This window comes from Podarcis tiliguerta, assembly GCF_965153285.1.
Source record: "Podarcis tiliguerta genome assembly, chromosome: 13".
Classification (NCBI taxonomy): Eukaryota; Metazoa; Chordata; class Lepidosauria; order Squamata; family Lacertidae; genus Podarcis; species Podarcis tiliguerta.
Window position 1 is genome coordinate 42,966,668 of NC_139546.1, and position 17,755 is coordinate 42,984,422.

At 48.3% G+C, this 17,755-nt stretch overlaps 1 protein-coding gene across 2 annotated transcripts; it reads right to left on the reverse strand.

The window, feature by feature from the left end:
- Window positions 1-1,016: 1,016 nt before the first annotated feature.
- On the reverse strand, window positions 1,017-16,692 carry CLDN15 (claudin 15). Of its 2 annotated transcripts, XR_014504292.1 has the most exons (6): window positions 16,050-16,692; window positions 7,294-7,458; window positions 5,530-5,611; window positions 4,719-4,829; window positions 1,855-3,559; window positions 1,017-1,612 (listed from the first exon to the last, which is right to left on the reverse strand). XR_014504292.1 is itself a non-coding variant. In XM_083409394.1 (5 exons), exons 1-5 carry the CDS (start codon window positions 16,264-16,266, stop codon window positions 3,436-3,438), a joined length of 699 nt encoding a protein of 232 aa, XP_083265520.1. In that variant the 5' UTR covers window positions 16,267-16,449; the 3' UTR covers window positions 1,851-3,435. The 2 variants fall into 2 exon arrangements, 1 of the variants encoding a protein (XP_083265520.1); XM_083409394.1 differs by lacking the exon at window positions 1,017-1,612 and having other exon boundaries at window positions 1,851-3,559; window positions 16,050-16,449.
- Between the last annotated feature and the right edge of the window lie 1,063 nt (window positions 16,693-17,755).

Here is a 17,755-nt window from a genome sequence, read left to right on the forward strand (position 1 = left end):
ACTGTGGCCAATCAGCTGCCTGTAGGAAGCTTGCAAGCATGACTTCATTCTTCCCTAAATGTCTCATCTTTTGAAGCCATTCCCCCTTTGCTGGGGGAGACATTTTAAGTCCTACAAAAGCAAGGCTTTCTGCAACAAAGACCTTTATCTGGCATTATCGAGCTGACCCAGCCTATTAAGGGAGGAATCCTTTGTGACACCCACACTCCCCTCCCGAAAACGATTTACTAATGCCTTCTGCACAGGTTTGCAAGGAGAGAGGTGAGTTGCAGGTACAAGCCTATATGGGTTCCCGTGGGGCATGCATGGCAGGATGCAGACCTGTGGCCCTCTAGGTGTCAGTCTCATCCAGCATCACCCGTGGTGAGGGATGATGGGATTTGTAGTCCAACTTATGGACACCCACAGGTTCTTCACCTTTGCCTTCAGTGTGTTCCATGTTAGGGAGGGCAAGGTAGTTCAACCATGCCTTTCTCTGGTCTCTTGTGTATCAACGAACCCAGAACAACTTGCAAGGCTTTGCCAAATCCAGTATGTTATGCCTTGGGAGCAAACATACGTGGATTCGGTACACCACGCTGCTGAAAGGACTTCTTTCCGGAGCCCCTAGGCACTATCGGGACTGGGGCACAGGGGTCTTTTGCAAGAGGATAAATAGAGGGTTTTTTCAGCCCTCCTGTAATTAGGGATGGGGAGATGAATGATAGGACCTCGCAAGGTTGTCATGACTATGGAGCTCCCTGTACCATTGTCCTTAAATGCTAAGGGCCTTTTTTGGTTAGTGTGTGTGTGTCAGTGTGTTAAGAGTTGGGGTTGTGATGAGCAGCTCCTGAATGAAAAGATCGGAGCATGGAGCATTGCCAGTGAAGTTTGGTCCGAAGTCATTTCAGAGCACTTGGTTGTAGGACGTTGCCATCAGTCCTGGCTGGGTTGCCCTACTTTAGTTCTGATTAAGAATCCTGCTTTTATTTTAGTTGGGTTCCTGCAGCTGGTTGTAAACAGCAGACACCAGTCAATTGTCATTGAAAACAATGTTCCTTTTATATATATAATATATAAATCTGAAATGTACAAGGTAGTGCTTCTAGCGCACAGGTCATGTGCTCCCAGAGTTGTTTTTCTCAGCATTGAGTGAGCAAAGACTTGGTTCAAAGTCAAAGCAAAATTCGCATTTTCTTATCTATAGGAGTCCAGTTGCTCCTCTTCTCAGATGGAGGGAGGCCAAGTTACCCCAGGCTGCCGTGTCTCCACAAGAGTATCTTTGAGTAATACTTATCACAAAGAGGAGCTGTTGAACGTTCTGTACAGGTCCAGAGTCCAGGGGCTATTATTAACCTCCTTATGTGTAATTGTCAGAAGTAGAGATTCCTTTCAACCAGAGCTTTTGGAGAGCTTTCAAGTCACCAGCTTGGTGTGTCATATCCTGAAATGCAAAACTTTTCAATATGCACCTCCAGCTGCATTTGAACTTCCTGCCCGCCGGGAGGAAGGCTGACACGGCCCTTTCAGCAGAAATATCCAAACCAGCAACACTGCATGAAAGGGTGACCTCAATTTTCTTACACACCCTGTTTCAGGAGCCAAGCCAGGAGGTGTTATTGCAGAACAAAGGCTTAGAAGAAGAGTTTGGATTTGATATCCCGCCTTTCACTCCCTTTAAGGAGTCTCAAAGTGACTAACATTCTCCTTTTCCTTCCTCCCCCACAACAAACACTCTGTGAGGTGAGTGGGGCTGAGAGACTTCAGAGAAGTGTGACTGGCCCAAGGTCACCCAGCAGCTGCATGTGGAGGAGCAGAGAATCGAACCCGGTTCACCAGATTACGAGACTACCGCTCTTAACCACTACACCACACTGGCTTATCCTTGGTTGCCAATGTTTCAACCAGCCCATGTTGCTGTGCCTTTCACAGGGTGATTTGTGGCTCTGCAGAGATTATAACATTGAGCCCTGCGGTGGAGCCACTTTCCCTAACCTGATGCCCTACAAATGATGCTGGACTCTCATCTCTAGTCAGCTCTGGCCACCATGGCCAGCGGTCAGGGAAGATGGGAGTTGTAGTTCAACCACATCTGGAGAGCACCAGAGTGGAAGAGGCTGCTGTGGAATAAACCAGGGCATAGCAGCTAGCGCTGATCTGAAAGGTGGCAGAGGTGTGCTCTAAGCAGTAGTTAATAATTGGGGGGGGGGAGAGACTCCTAGCGGAACCAGAAAGTACCCCAAACTATTTTCAGCTGTGAATTGCTGGAGGTAATATATACACCCAATGCCATGCTTGATGAATGATGACAAAGCACCAGGTCTTTTGATCTACCAGATCCCCATCTTCAAATACAAAAGGGCAATCAAAAAACCCTAAGAGAGGGATGAGATACAGAAGCAATGCTAGTTGGTTTTACAACAAAAGACCTGATAGTTATTGTAAAAGCTAAAATTTCTACATGATTTCTAGGCTTTTTGACATTTTGAAGCCACTTTGCTACTTCAGGGAGTGGGAATCAGAGGTCTTCTGTCTATGGTTGGACTTCCTATTACCCCAGACCAAGCTGACTGGAGCTGATAGGAGTGGAAGTCCAATGGGGAGGGCACCTTTAAAAAGCCACATCTTAAAAGTTTGTCTTACGAATCCCCGAAGCAATCCTATTCTGTATCAGCAAGCCTTATTCAGTACTGTCGTCCTGATTCAATATCATTTCTCTCCCCCGCCCCCCCAATCCAGAAAACTCAATCATTGTGGGTGTTGTCGGGGTGTGCAGAGATAAGAGGTACGAAACCTACAGAAAATACTATTTTGTTGCTATTTACAAGTGAATTTGAATTCAGACTACTTCTTTCCCCATAGAGACCAATCCAAGTATTTGGCGCTTTGGGCTGTAGGAAGTAAGGATATAAACCAGTTCTTCTGAGCACGTTCAAAATCTTTTTTGGCCTCTCTCCCGATCACCAAGCGCATATGACCTGTGCAAGTGTCTGGAACAGACGAGAAGTTATTTCTCCCAAGAGAAATGGTCTGATTTCATCCCCTGCCTCTGTCGTTTTAAGAAGCCATCTGCTCCCAACGACAGGCTAGCCCAAACCTAGCAAGCCAGGGTTAACTGACCAACAGGGAACAGTCTCCATTCAGAGGAGAAGGAAGGCAAAATCATTATATGTAGACAGCTCTCCTCCGCATTGAACACCATGCAGCATTTTCCAGGATCGTTGTGGATTCACTGTCTTTGTCCAGTTCCTATTACCATCATCATCATCACCAGAAATGTCCAAAGGAATTGGAGCAGAGAGTGGGATATGAGAGAGAGAAAGACAGCCCTTCCTACCATGGCTTGCGAGCTCCGTAAAAAAAGCCTTTGGGTTCCTGTGCAACCAGGAAAGCATCTGAAAACGTCTCTTTTGGAAAAATGCAAACAGAAAGGGGTGGTCACCCCACTGCAAAGGCTTAGACGTAAGCGTTCTTCCCATACTTTCCGTTGCTGCTGGCGTTAGACTCCCTGCGGGGGCGAGGGGCTGTGTTGGTGGGGGCTGACAGGGCACTCTTGGGGGCCTTGTACGGATAAGTGTAGCTGTGAAGACACAAAAACAGATGTTGGGGGGTTACGATTCGATAAATCTTGACGTGGCTTCGGCCTTGTTGCTTCCTCTCAGAATTGCCCCCACCACTTTCCTTGCAGCTTTCATAACCATCCCACTTTATAAGGGAACCTGTGGCCTTCCGTAGATTTGTGAGACTACAACTGCCATCATCCCTGACCATTGGTCATGCTGGCTGGAGCTGATGGGAGTTGGAGTCCAGCAACTTCTGAAGGTACCCAGGCTCCCTGTCCCTGGAGAAGACAATTCTAAGCTAGATGGACAAATAGCCAAAAGGCAGGAAGTCATAACAACCTCTCATTGCCTTCCCTTTTCTTTCTGGGTAATAATAATAATAATTTATTACTTATACCCCATCCATCTGGCCAGGCCTCCGCAGCCACTCTGGGTGGCTCCCAACAGGATATTAAAAACACAATAAAACATCAAACATTAAAAGCTTCCCTAAACAGGGCTGCCTTCAGATGTCTTCTAAAAATCAGGTAGTTGTTTATTTCTTTGGCATCTGATGGGCGGGTGCCACCACCGAGAAGGCCCTCTGCCTGGTTCCCTGTAACCTCACTTCTCGCAGTGAGGCAACCGCCAGAAGGCCCTCTGAGCTGGACCTCAGTGTCTGGGCAGAACAATGGGGGTGGAGACACTCCTTCAGGTATACCGGGCCAAGGCCGTTTAGGGCTTTAAAGGTCAGCACCAACACTTTGAATTGTGCTCGGAAACGTACTGGGAGCCAATGTAGGTCTTTTAGGACCAGTGTTATATGATCTCGGCGGCCACTCCCAGTCACCAGTCTAGCTGCCGCATTCTGGATTAGTTGCAGTTTCCGGGTCACCTTTAAAGGTAGCCCCACGTAGAGCGCATTGCAGTAGTCCAAGTGGGAGATAACTAGAGCATGCACCACTCTGGCGAGACAGTTTGCGGGCAGGTTGGGTCTCAGCCTGCGTACCAGAAGGAGCTGGTACACAGCTGCCCTGGACACAGAATTGACCTGCACCTCCATGGACAGCTGTGAGTCCAAAATGACTCCCAGGCTGCGCACCTGGTCCTTCAGCTAGGACCCAGAGGGGGAAAGGGAGGAAGGCACAAGTCCCTCTACCCACCCCACAAAAAGTTTGGAGCCAGCATTGCTCTCACCTCTTGTCCTGGGACAAATGGGTCTTACACGAACTGAATAGGCATCCTCCTCCAATTATCACAAGCAGCGAGGCGCTCCAGCCCAGGTAGAGGGCAGGTCCAATTTCATACCTGCACGTTGGAAACCATCCCAAAGGAATCTTGGTTAAAATCCTTTCGTCACATTTTGTCATCCAAAAGGAATTCAGTTTGCAAAGGCAAACATGGGGGGGGGGGAGGAGATGTTTGCAAAAAACATGGCATGCCAGTGATGATGCGGTTGGACTCCCGATCCCATCAGCCCCTGCAGCCAGCAAGCCCAAGGGTCAGGGATGTTGAGAGTTGTAGTCCAACACCATCTGCAGGGCAACAGGCACCCTGTGCTGAGGTCAACTAAACTACATGGATAATAAAACTCTTTACCCTCAACTCTTATGATACGCAAAAGCAGTCAAGGGCATGTCCTGTAAAACAGGGGTCAGGAACTGCAGGCCCAGGGGCCAAATGCAGCCCACCCAGTCCTCTCTAATTGGCCCATGAGACTCTCCCCAGGCCACTCCTCCTCTCCCCAGGCAACGCCTCCTCTCTTCAGGCCACACCCCCTCCCTGGTCCCGCAAGGCACCCTAAATGCTTTTGCCTGGGTCCTTGAAGTCTGCTAATGCTAATGCTAATTTATTTAAGTATTTTATATATGACAGTAAAGTCATTGTAAAGAAAGACCCAGTCGTTAAGACAGTCTAGAAGGAAGCACTGCCTCTCTTCCCCTGTTTCATTGTTGTTCGGGGTCCTTTGATCTGACACCCCACCCCCCCTGCCGCTTGGCAGACTTACTTTGTGCCGACGAAGAGGGGGTTAAAGAAATCCCGGGTAATATTGAAGGCATACCAGGAGATGGTCACCATCCCGCAGATACCTGAACGAGGAGAAAAAGATAGGTTGTTCAGGACAGGACGAAGCCCTGGCACATCTCTGCGTACTAAAGAGGGATCCTTTTGGTAGCTCAAGCAGACTGTCAACAATCGCCAGCAGAGGAGGACAAGGCTTACTTGGGAAAGAACCGGGGTCAAATGCGGCCCTTAAGTTTCTTCAGTGTGGCCCTTGAGATCCTCCACAAGTCACAGCCTTGCTCTGCACCCTCCTTGAATGTTTTTGCATGGCTGGAATGTGTCCCTGAACTGTGATGATGCCCAGATGGAGAGGTGTGTGTGTGTGTGTGTGTGTGTGTGTAAGCACGTCCATGTATGCAGAAACTTCTAGTGTTTGTGTGGCTGGGCATATGGTCCCAACAACATTGTTTATTAAGGAGATGAGACCCTCAAGCTGAGAAAGGTTCCTCCTCCAGTTTTATTAAATCTCCCAATGTGGCAGGAGATAAAATAATGACAACCTTCCCTGCTTGTTCTGTGTCTCCTGCACCGCAGGGAGACCCCAAGCAATGGTGGGGAACCACTTTCAGACGGAGGGTCAGGTTCCCCTCTGTCGGACCTTCCAAGAGACACATGGCAATGTTGGGTGGAGCCAGAGGAAAAAATGGGCATGAGCAGCTGGTGTCCATTTTGCATCTAACTTTCTACAGTTGGCTAGTTCCTCCACACACCCCTCTGTGCACACAGCACTTCTTTTGCCTTTAGAGCAGCAATTTTAGGGAGAAAAATTTGTAGGGTTGATAGTTAAAATGCTTCCCAGCAGCAGACTCTTATGACAGAATGCCTGGTTTTAAGAAATAGTTTGGCTGTGCAATGCATTTAATTCTGTTTTATGTATTTTGTTTTTGCAGTGGCTTCAGCTACACAAATAAATAACATCTGTACATAAAGTTCATACCCTCCCCTTCCTTATTCTCCATCCAAGCAAGCGAGAGGCCTTGTCAGAATTCAAGGACCCATTGCAGCCAAGCAAAAATACTCTGGGAAGGATAGGTAAGCGTCAGGGACTGGGCAGAGGAGGAATGGTGGAGACTGCCTCCCCATCCTGAGCCTTCCAGGGAGGAGGAAGAGGAAGACAGTATAGATTTACAGCAGGGGTTTGAGGGAGGTCACAGCTCAGAGGCAGATGAGAGGAAAAGCTGGGAAATCTTGGGAGAGCCAGAACAACACCCGGCTGACACGTTGTTATTAGAAAGCATTCCAGACCCTCCATCTCCCAGAACCCGGCAAGCCTTAAAAGTAGGAGAGCAAAGAGCTCAAAGACAGAGGCACCCATAGAGAAGACGATGAGAATGACGAACGAGGAAGTGGGAGACATTCATTCAGGACAGTGCTATTATCCAAGAGACTGGGTTCTATAGCCTCTCTCTGTGAAGACTGAAATAAAAAAGGGTGGTAAAAAAACTATTCCTTGTCTTTATACTTTCCTGGGCAACCAGCTAGGAGCCGCTGATAGCATCCTGACAGTAAGTAGGACTGCTAAGTGGGTGGGGCTTGAGGAGAGGGGTGTGTCCAGGGGGCAGAATCCCCAGTGCCAGATAAGAGAGGTTCCCCACTCTAACCAAAAGGCTTATGAACAATCTCCAGCTTTGAATCCAGGAAAATTGCTCAGCAAGTAATTTCTGTCTTGGTCAACAGTCGTTAGGCTCCCTCTTTTCGCTCCACTTACCAGCCAAGATGAACATGCATCCCGCGAGAGCCGCCATCTTTGCCTTGACGTTGGGGTTCCCCTCTGCCACCTTGGTGCACTGCAGACCCAACATGCCGCACAGGATCGCCAAGAAGCCCAGCACCAACGCACTGATCATGAGGGCTCGAGATGCCTGCAGGTAAGCTGGAGAGGAATAGCGAAAAAGCTGGTCAGTGTTGACCCAGGCAGAACTTTCCAAGACAACCCTGAAATTTGGGTTCGAGTTTCCCAACTCAGGAGCTGCCACAGAGAACGCACACTCCAGGGCCACAGCCACCATCCGAACTTCTGAGGGTGGTGGAACAAATGAGAGGGTCACATAATCATAGAGTTGGAAGGGACAGCAGGGTCATCAAGTCCAACCCCCTGCAATGCAGAATCTTTTGCCCAACATGGGGCTGGAACCCACAACCCTGAGACAGAGAGCCTCATGCTCCTCCGATCTTAGGGGCTGTAGGGTTATTGGAGGCCTGAGTCATTTAGGGCTTTAAACACTAACGTGAGGTTATTGGAGGCCTGAGTCATTTAGGGCTTTAAACACTAACGTGAGGACCTTGAATTGGGCCTCACAATTGCTCAAAGTGCAGCTGTTTTAAAACAGGAATGAGTTCTAAACATGCAAGCCCTAAACACAGTAATCTGGCTGCTGCACTTTGGAGCAATTGAAGAGCTCTTCAAAGACAGACCCACACAGAGCGCATTACTATAATCCGATCTGGAAGTTACCGGAGCGTGGAGTTCAGTGGCCAAGTCATCTCAGTCCAAAAAGGGCCATCTCCCCACCTCCTGGATGTGAGAATTCGGGTCGCCTCACACCTCTGTCTATTTGGGATTCAGCGTCAGTTTACTGACCCACATCATCACCGCCTCCAAGTATTAGTCTAGCAGTTTACAAGTATAAAATCAATTATAAAAACCCATAGGCAACTAAAATACGCAATAAAGCAATTCCTTTGGAACACAGGAAAACATCGGTAATTGAGATTTGTAACACAAAAACATGGCAAAACAATCCTGTTATACAGTGGTACCTCAGGTTAAATACACTTCAGGTTACATACGCTTCAGGTTACAGACTCCGCTAACCCAGAAATATTACCTCAGGTTAAGAACTTTGCTTCAGGATGAGAACAGAAATCGTGCTCCGGCAGCGCAGTAGCAGCAGGAGGCCCCATTAACTAAAGTGGTGCTTCAGGTTAAGAACAGTTTCAGATTAAGTACGGACCTCCGGAACAAATTAAGTACTTAACCCGAGGTACCTCTGCATTTTTTTCTGCCTCCCCCCACCCCCTGGACATGGTATTAGCCTCAAGTTCCGGAAAGGTAGCTTTTGGAGTAAAGCAAAGGTGTCATTTGAGGAGTTTTTCACACCTGTGGTTCTGCCCAGTAGTATAGCTCTCTCTCACACACAGACACACTATACACACACTGAGGGCTATTGTCATATAAACAATGAAACCGAGCTGTGCATGCCAAAACCACAAATCCCTTTACCTTTTCTTTGGGGGGGGGGGGTGACTGTTTGAACTCTGTTGATAATGCTTCCCACAAGCAAATAAGCCAAATCAATGGCTCTTTAAAATGCCATTTTTAACCATTTGACCTTCCGCATATCACTTTTTGTGTGTGTGTTTTTAAGGTACACAGAGATAGAGGCTGGGTGCATGAAGTTGTCGCCCTGCGCTACTGCTTCCTTTTGCTCCATGGTAAAGCCAGCCTTGGTTTAATTATCCATTGATCTTCTTGCTTTTTGATCCAGCCTTTCTTCCATCAGGGAAACCAAGGTGATACATTGTGCAGTTCCCTGGGCACAGACCAGACCCAGATTTGCTTTACAGCAATACGCTTCAGGTTACATACGCTTCAGGTTACAGACTCCGCTAACCCAGAATAGTGCTTCAGGTTAAGAACTTTGCTTCAGGATGAGAAAAGAAATCGTGCTCCGGCGGAGTGGCGGGAGCAGGAGGCCACATTAGCTAAAGTGGTGCTTCAGGTTAAGAACAGTTTCAGGTTAAGAACAGACCTCCGGAACGAATTAAGTACTTAACACGAGGTACCACTGTAGTTCCAAACAAGGTGGTCGCCTTATGTCCTCTCAAACCACCCCCTAGAGCAGAACTTGGAAAGTTCCTTTTTAAAAAGAACAAACTCGGGTTTATCCAAAAGGAACTAACATTCACATTTTAAGAAGGCAAACATGGATGTAGCCAGGGTGGGGTGGGGGGTGAGGCAGCTGCCCCCCCCCCCAAATCAAGGAAATAAATTAAAATACTTAACTAAAATTAGAAATTGAGGAAGAAACATCATGGACAGAATAATTGCCACACACAAGAAGAACAAAGAGAGAGTTTGAATGCTTCACCTGTGGGACTATAAATCAATGTATTAATGCAGATGGAAGTCATTAAAACTGCAGTTGCGGTAGAAGGGTTTGTTATTCCGACTGGAGTATAATGGAAGTTTATAAGATTTTGGAATGCAAAAATATAGTAAATCATCAACTCTAGCATTGTATAATTTGGCTTTTGAATGATTGGCATTATTAATGGTATTATAATTTGGCAACGTTAAAATGATCCTTTTATTGGATTATTGTAATTGAAAATTAATTTTAAAAAATTCAAGAAAAAACAGAAAAACTAAAAGTAGAAATGGTACAAAGATTTTGACAGCTTTTCTGAGCCCTTGGGTTCAAAAGAAAGTAATTGGTAACAACTGCTGCTGAGACATTTCATTCTGAATCTGGTAGACAGAACCAGACAGAGGATGGCGACATGAGGGTGTCCCGCCCCCCTGCCCCGCACAACATAAATCCTGGCTACTACGCCCATGAAGGCAATGGCTTTTGAAAATGTGGGCAATAATTTGCAGCAGACAAGTTCTCTGCTGAAAAGCCCCCCCAGGAACAACACAGAATCTCCCTGATAAGAAAGGAACAGCTGGAGCATGTGGATTCCACTACCCAAACGGCCTCGGTCCAGTATACCTGAAGGAGCGTCTCCACCCCCATCGCTCTGAGGTCCGGTGCAGAGGGCCTTCTGGCGGTTCCCTCATTGTGAGAAGCAAAGCTACAGGGAACCAGGCAGAGGGCCTTCTCGGTAGTGGCGCCCTCCCTGTGGAACACCCTCCCACCAGATGTCAAAGAGAAGAACAACTACCAGACTTTTAGAAGACATCTGAAGGCAGCCCTGTTTAGGGAAGCTTTTAATGTTTAACAGACTATTGTATTTTAATATTTTGTTGGAAGCCGCCCAGAGTGGCTGGAGAAACCCAGCCAGATGGGTGGGGTATAAATAATAAATTATTATTATTCTTATTATTTGACTCTGAATCCTTGTCCAGCATTGTCTCACATCTCACTCTGTCGCTATAGGAGATCTGCACTCCTCTTCCTCTATCACACTTTCTGCTTCGATTCCAGATCTTTGCTGAAGGGTGGTAGGGGAGACCGATTGTGCCAGAGGAGGTGTGTCTCAGAGAATAAACAGGGAAGTCAGAAACAGGTTCTGCCATTCCCCGCTCACATCCTTTTTGGCCCAGACTCTCCTGTCTGCCAGTCTGAGGACAGCTCTGTGGTCACCAGTCCTGCCTCAGTTCATTGTCCAGGTGTTGAAATCTCTTTCTTCCCACCTCTACCCACCCTTCTTTCCTGTGGCAAACACGCTGACTCACACATAGGCCAAGTACCAATGGCTCCCACAGCTCAATAAACTCCAGCTGAGCTGAAGAGGGAAGCCAAACTCTCCATTTGCACCTCTCTGAATTTTGCAGTGCCGTTCTCCATCCCACTAATGTGTACAAAATGCACCAGGGTGATGTGTACATGAAAAAAGGCATGTTGTATTCGTGAAAATAGCATGAAAAAAAAAGTTTATTATTAGTGGAAAGTGCTGGCAAAAATGTACCTTGGTTCTCAAACGTCTTGGTTCTCAAACGCTGAAAAGCTGGAAGTAAGTGTTCCGGTTTTCAAACGTTTTTTGGAAGCTGAACGTCTGATGCGACTGTCGGCTATTGTTTTCAGGGCACCTGCACCAATCAGAAGCTGCACCTTGGGTTTCAAACATTTTGGAAGTCAAAAGGACTTCTGTAACGGATTAAGTTTGGTATTTTGTTTTTGCTATTTATTTTGGGTTTTTGTTTCTAAGGCTTTTTTGGTTAATTTGTTTTTGTGACTGTGTGGAACCCAGTTCAGCTACTGATTGATTGATTATGTGACTGTGGAAATGGATAAAAGCCCTCCATCCAAACAATGACTATTATCAGTGCAGGTAAGAAAAAATAATAATTTTAATTTTTATCATCTATAATACTGCCTTATTTATTTTATAGTACAGTGCATTGATTATTGCTTTCATTTTATGGATCAATAGTCTCGTTAGTAAAATTCATATTAAATAGCTGCTTTAGTGGTTGCTTTTTAAAGTCTGGAATGGATTAATCTGTTTTGCTTTACTTTCTATGGGAAAGCATGCCTTGGTTTTGGAATGCTTTGGTTTTGGAATGGACTTCTGGAACGGATTAAGTTTGTGAACTAAGGTACCACTGTAGTAGGCAAAACCACATACAAAGATGTGTATATTGGGTGGGTGGGTGGGAATCACTGGTGATTCATTAGACCTTTTTTTTAAAAAAGTTGGATTGAATTTAAGTTTACTTATTTATTCAAATTGGTAACTGATGTCAAAATGTAGAGAGCCGAACTTGAAGACTGAAAAAATGAAACATTGGGAGAGAACAAAATTGACAGATTAGCTGTTCCCTAGCAAGGAGGTTGAGAGATAAGTGTGCTGCACAGCCTGTCCTGCACTCCCTAAAAACTGTCCTGCTGTCCTCAGGTGCCCTGAAGGATGCTGTCCTCTTGCCAGTGATGAACCAATATTCAGGTACCAGGCTACTCGTCATCTTTATGTGACATGGAGGATGTTGGAGACACAAGGAGGACCAGCTTGTCCTTTGCCCAAGGCAGCAAAATGTCTTTTGGCTGAGCCTGTTCCTGCTCATGATGGGGTGATTGATGACCCAGCAGGAACAGATCCCAAGAGAAGGAGGAATGCTGGCAAAGAAGACCTCAAAGCCTCCTCCAATTGATTGTCCCCCTCCCACTGACCTGCACCTAAAGATGGGAAGGGAAATTTGATCCCATTGGCATTTAAAGGGGAACCTACTTAATTCACATTTTCAAAAAGAAAAAGCAAACCAAAACACAACAGTGAGCCATACTTCAAAATTCACACTTCTGTGAGTTTGGCATTGCTGTTCTTCAGCTTGCCAATGTGTACAAAAACGCCAGAGTGAATAATTCATTTATAAGTGAAAACAAACTATTCAAATGTATTTGTGAGCCTAACATATACTAATGCATTCTGCTGGGGAGAATTGCTCTGCAAAAATGACAGATTTCGATTTTTTTTGTACATGAAGCAAAATTGCATGCAAAAAAAGTGTTATGATTAAGAATGCTAGTGAATTTTCATGAGTTCTTTAAAAATAAACAAATCACAAGCTGGTGTAAATAACTGATTTTTGAAAAATTAATTATTATTATTATTATTATTATTATTATTACATTTAGATCCTGTCTTTTCTCAAGGAGCTCAGGGTGGTGTAACAGGTCCTCTCCAATCTATCATTTACAACAACCCTATAAGGTAGGTTGAGAGTGAGTGACTGGCTTAAGGTCGCCCAGCAACTACACCACTCTGTATCTCAGGGCAAAGATTAGAAAAAAACTGAGATGCTGAGAGAAAGCAACGTGGCCGGATTATTCCATCCCTAACCGCACAGGACCATCTGCTACCAATTGCCTCCTCTCAAAGTTGCTTTTATATTAGTAAAGCACAACAAAGCGGTGCCTGTTGAAACGCTCCTGTTTATGATGCCAGCCAGCCATGCCCTTTCCCAAGTTACTCCATTCCATCCCTCTCTCCTTACTGTCGGTCAGCATTCTGCGGCCACCAGGTTTGCTCAGTTCTTATTGGGCAGAAGCTCTTTTGGGGGGCGGGGAGTTCTCTCCCTTAGTCCCGCCCCCTTCCTAAAGCGTCCTACATATCTGCAAACTTTAGGGTTGTTTTAAGGCTGCCCGCGCAGGGAAGTTCCATTTCGGCTACATAACCGACGGCACTCAAAGCCTGGCCATCGGAAATAGAGGGAATGGTCACAGGCAGAGCAACTGAATACACCTAGCAGACAGCAGCCTGCAGCGGTTTGGAGAGATCACAAGCATCGGTGGCAATTCGCGCACAGTACGCGCCACGCCTTGCACCGAGCTGCGGTTAAAAGCACAGCTGCGCGAGCAGTTGGCAACCTCGGTTTGCACACAGTCGCCAGCCCCCTTCAGCCCCCTGGAAAGGACAGCTTTTGTTTTGGTTTTTTCCATGATGTTACCTTCCCCACGTGCCAGCAGATACACAGCTGTTCTGAACGTTTGCAGCTAGCAGAACCATTGTGCAAACAACCTACCAGGATGCAGACTAACACAACAACCCCGTTTGGCGCATGGGGTGACAGTTGCAGCCAAAAGGCAGTTTATTCTCTTTATAGGTTACATTTTCCTATCGGAGATCATTTCATTGCTCATCGCTGCCCCCTGCAGGGCCTTAGGAGAAACGCTCATAATCGGCATCTTTTTTTTCTTTCACGCCCTCTAAGACAGAAGCGCTTCCCCCAAACCCCAGATGTGTAGGGGTGCGGAGAGAGAAAAGCACTCTGCACATGCCCCAGAGCACTGCATCAAAATGTTGCACGGTTTATAACTGTGTGGGGGGGGGGGGTTGACACAGAAGTCTAATTCCATCTTGGGCAATCCAACAGGTACTGTACCCATATCGCACGCCGCCCCCCCCCCGCCCAACAGTGCTTAGTTGGGAAAGGGAAAGGGACAATCCCAGATTGTCTCTTCCGCAGAAATTCCACGTGGAAAACTCTTTGTAGCGCTGCCTTAGCTCGATGCTGACGGAAGCTACATCTGTTGGATTTCTGCCTGTCGTGCAACTATTCAAGATCCGGGAGAATCTTGGCAGAAAGATGTAACAGAAGGTTTCAAGCCTGCATCGAAGCCAGATCTAATGGGAAAAGGAGATTGCTCTGCACATGCTCAGAGGAACTTCTGTCATGGCTTTTGCATGCTGCTGAAAGGTCTGACTGGCCGTTGGTTATATAAGCTAGTATAATACATAGGGCATGCTGACTTGGCAGTTTATCCCGGGGCAGAGTTTAAAATTCTGGATCACCCTTCCTGGCAGCCTTCCGCGAGCTCTTCTCTAGATTCGCTGTACAATATGCAAACTAATAACAAAGTGCCTCTGAGCATGGGCAAAGGACTTAAATATACCCAGCTAGCACTCCTTCGGGGTGACATCCCAGCTGCCACAGGCAGGTGGTGTAACAAGTGTGGTCCCCCTTCACCCCACTTTTCCAGAAACGAATGTAAAGGGGAGGCATCCAGCCTGGAGGAAAGGGGTAAAGAGAAGAAGGGATCTCTTAGGAATTTGCTGCAACAGGTTCAATGGGAAGGGACTCTGCCTGGGTGGGTTTTGCCCAGAAACCCACCCTGATGCCTACTAAGAGCTGCCCAGCAGGAAAATAGACTGAGGCCTGTGCGTGGGTGGAAGCGGGTAGAAAAGAAACTATTCTGGGATGCCCAAACAGGAGCAAATGCAGCTGCCATTCGGAGCCATTTCCATGACCCCTTGGTGCCCTTCCCATGGCCACTCGGAATCATTCTCCATGGCTAAAGTGAAAGCACTTTGTTAATCTAAGGAACTCACTGCCACAGGAGGCAGCGATGGCCAACCAAGATGGTGTAAAAAGAGGATTAGACAGAAACATGGAGGAGAGGGCTGTCAGTGGCTCCTGGGAAGGATGGTGAGCTCTGCCTCCTCTACAGCTGCAGGCAAGAATGCTTCTGAAGACCAGTCGCTAGATGCCATAGGAGGAGAGAATGCTGGTGTGCTTGAATCTTGCTTGCTGGGTTACCACAGGCATCTGGCTGGCCACCGGGAGAACAGGATGCTGGGCTAGACAGGCCATTGGCTTATTCCAGCAAGCCAGGCATAGACAATCTCAGCCCTCCAGATGTTTTGGGACTACAACTCCCATCATCCCTAGCTAACAGGACCAGTGGTCAGGGATGATGGGAGTTGTAGTCCCAAAACATCTGGAGAGCCGAGTTTGCCTATACCTGCAGCAAGCTCTTCTTGGGTTCGTATGTCGTATAGTGTCCTTCCCATAGACAACACATGTCATTCCCATGGCCACCTGATTCACTCCCATGGCCACCCGGTGTCATTCCCATGGCCACCTGGTGTCTTTCCCATGGCCACCTGGTGTCATTCCCATGTCCACCTGGTGTCTTTCCCATGGACATTCACTGTCATTCCCATGGTCACCTGATGTCATTCCCATGGCCACCTGGTGTCTTTCCCATGGCCACCTGGTGTCATTCCCATGGCCACCTGGCGTCATTCCCATGGCCACCTGGCGTCTTTCCCATGGCCACCTCGTGTCATTCCCATGGCCACCTCGTGTCATTCCCATGAGCATTCACTGCCCTTCCCATGGCCACCTGATTCACTCCCATGGGCATTCGCTCTCATTCCCATGGCCCATCGATGTCCTGCCAATGGTCACCCGGCTGCCACTCACCTTCCCACTTCCCTTATGCATGGATGCCAACCTGCCTTCCTGTCCTGCGAGATCCGAGGACCCCTCCTCCGCTTCCCTCCCCCTCCGCTCACCTGGCAGCTCCAGCAGCGACTGGAACTCCCAGCAGTTGTAGACGCCGGTGGAGTCGGTGGCGCAGCTCTGCCACAGGTTCTCGAAGATGGTGGAGGTGGTGATGACGTTGCCGGAGATGGTGGAGACCCTCCAGTAGCTGTTGAAGAGCGTGATCGCCAACATCCCGCAGCCGATGGTCGCCATGAAAAAACCGACGGTCTCCAGCATCACAGACATGGTGATGGAGAGGAGGAGGAGGACGACGACGAGAGGAGGATGGCGATGGCAAAGGCAGATTATGGGATGGCGAGAACCGGGAGGGGAGGGGTGGGTGGTCTGGCAAGCCGGCAGGCAAAAGGGAGAAGCCCCGAGGGCGAAGACGCGCGGCTGCAGCAGTGACACCCTTCGTCGAGGTTTCCTTTGGACTCGGATACTGCGCGGGCTGGCAGGTAAAGACAGAGGCAGCCCCCCCTCCAAGTGACGTCAGGATCTGGACCAAAGTCCACCCCCCTCTAAGAGGCATGGGGAGGAGGGATCAAGAAGGCAGGTGCTTTTGGGGTGGGGAGAATAGCGGAGGTGGAGCCGCAGTGAAAGTTTTCCCCCCTCCCACCCACACACTTTCTCTCCAGATGTTTGAATGCGCTCGCAGGATCGGGCACGACGATCGCGTATCTGCTCGGGCAACGCTCCTTTTTGTGATGGGGGGGGCGGGAGATGTAAGACGCTACGTGTGTGTCACACACTTGCACAAGCACCCAAGAACGCCCCCTGTCTTCTTTCAGGTCCGGGACAGGCGTGGGAGGGTGATGAAGATCCGGCGCGCGGAGCGCAGCGACCCCTTGGACGCGAGAGTCCCGTTAATATTGGACAGTTTCGCTACCTGTCCTGCTAAATTTAACAACCCGAGACGGACATGAGACGGCCCTTTGTGTGTAAGACACTGGGATGAGTCAACGCTCCTGGATCCGGCCACACGCAGAGTCCGCTGTGCCGGTTGCACAATATATTGGACAATCGAATTGCATTGTATTCCACGGAGCTTCCTCCTTGGTTAGGGCGCGCAGGACTGCGGCACGATGCTTACTGATAACGCTGAACGCACATTTAAAGCCCTTGGGGGGGGGGGGTTCTCAAAAGCATCCTGGGAACAGTAGTATTTTTAAGGGTGCTGGGAGCCGCGATCTACAATTCCCAGGATTCTTTGTGGGGGGAGTCATCAAATTCTGGAGCGCATCCTCGAACTCCGGTGAAGAGAATGGAGGCGAAATGTGTCCTTGCATGTATAGCCTATTACGGTACAAAGGTGAAAGTCACGCTTTGCCTCTGGCTCTGCCCACTTTTTTTTACCTCTCATCCTGTTCGCCACTGACACGTGTCAGAGATTGGGGAGAAAGAAGGGGATCATGGTTATAGGTAAAGGTAAAGGTGCCCCTGCCCGTACGGGCCAGTCGTGTCTGACTCTAGGGTTGTGCGCTCATCTCACTCTATAGGCCGGGAGCCAGCGCTGTCCACAGACACTTCCGGGTCACGTGGCCAGCGTGACATCGCTGCTCTGGCGAGCCAGCGCAGCACACGGAACGCCGTTTACCTTCCCGCTAGTAAGCGGTCCCTATTTATCTACTTGCACCCGGGGTTGCTTTCGAACTGCTAGGTTGGCAGGCGCTGGGATCGAGCAACGGGAGCGCACCCCGCCGCAGGGATTCGAACCGCCGACCTGACGATCGGC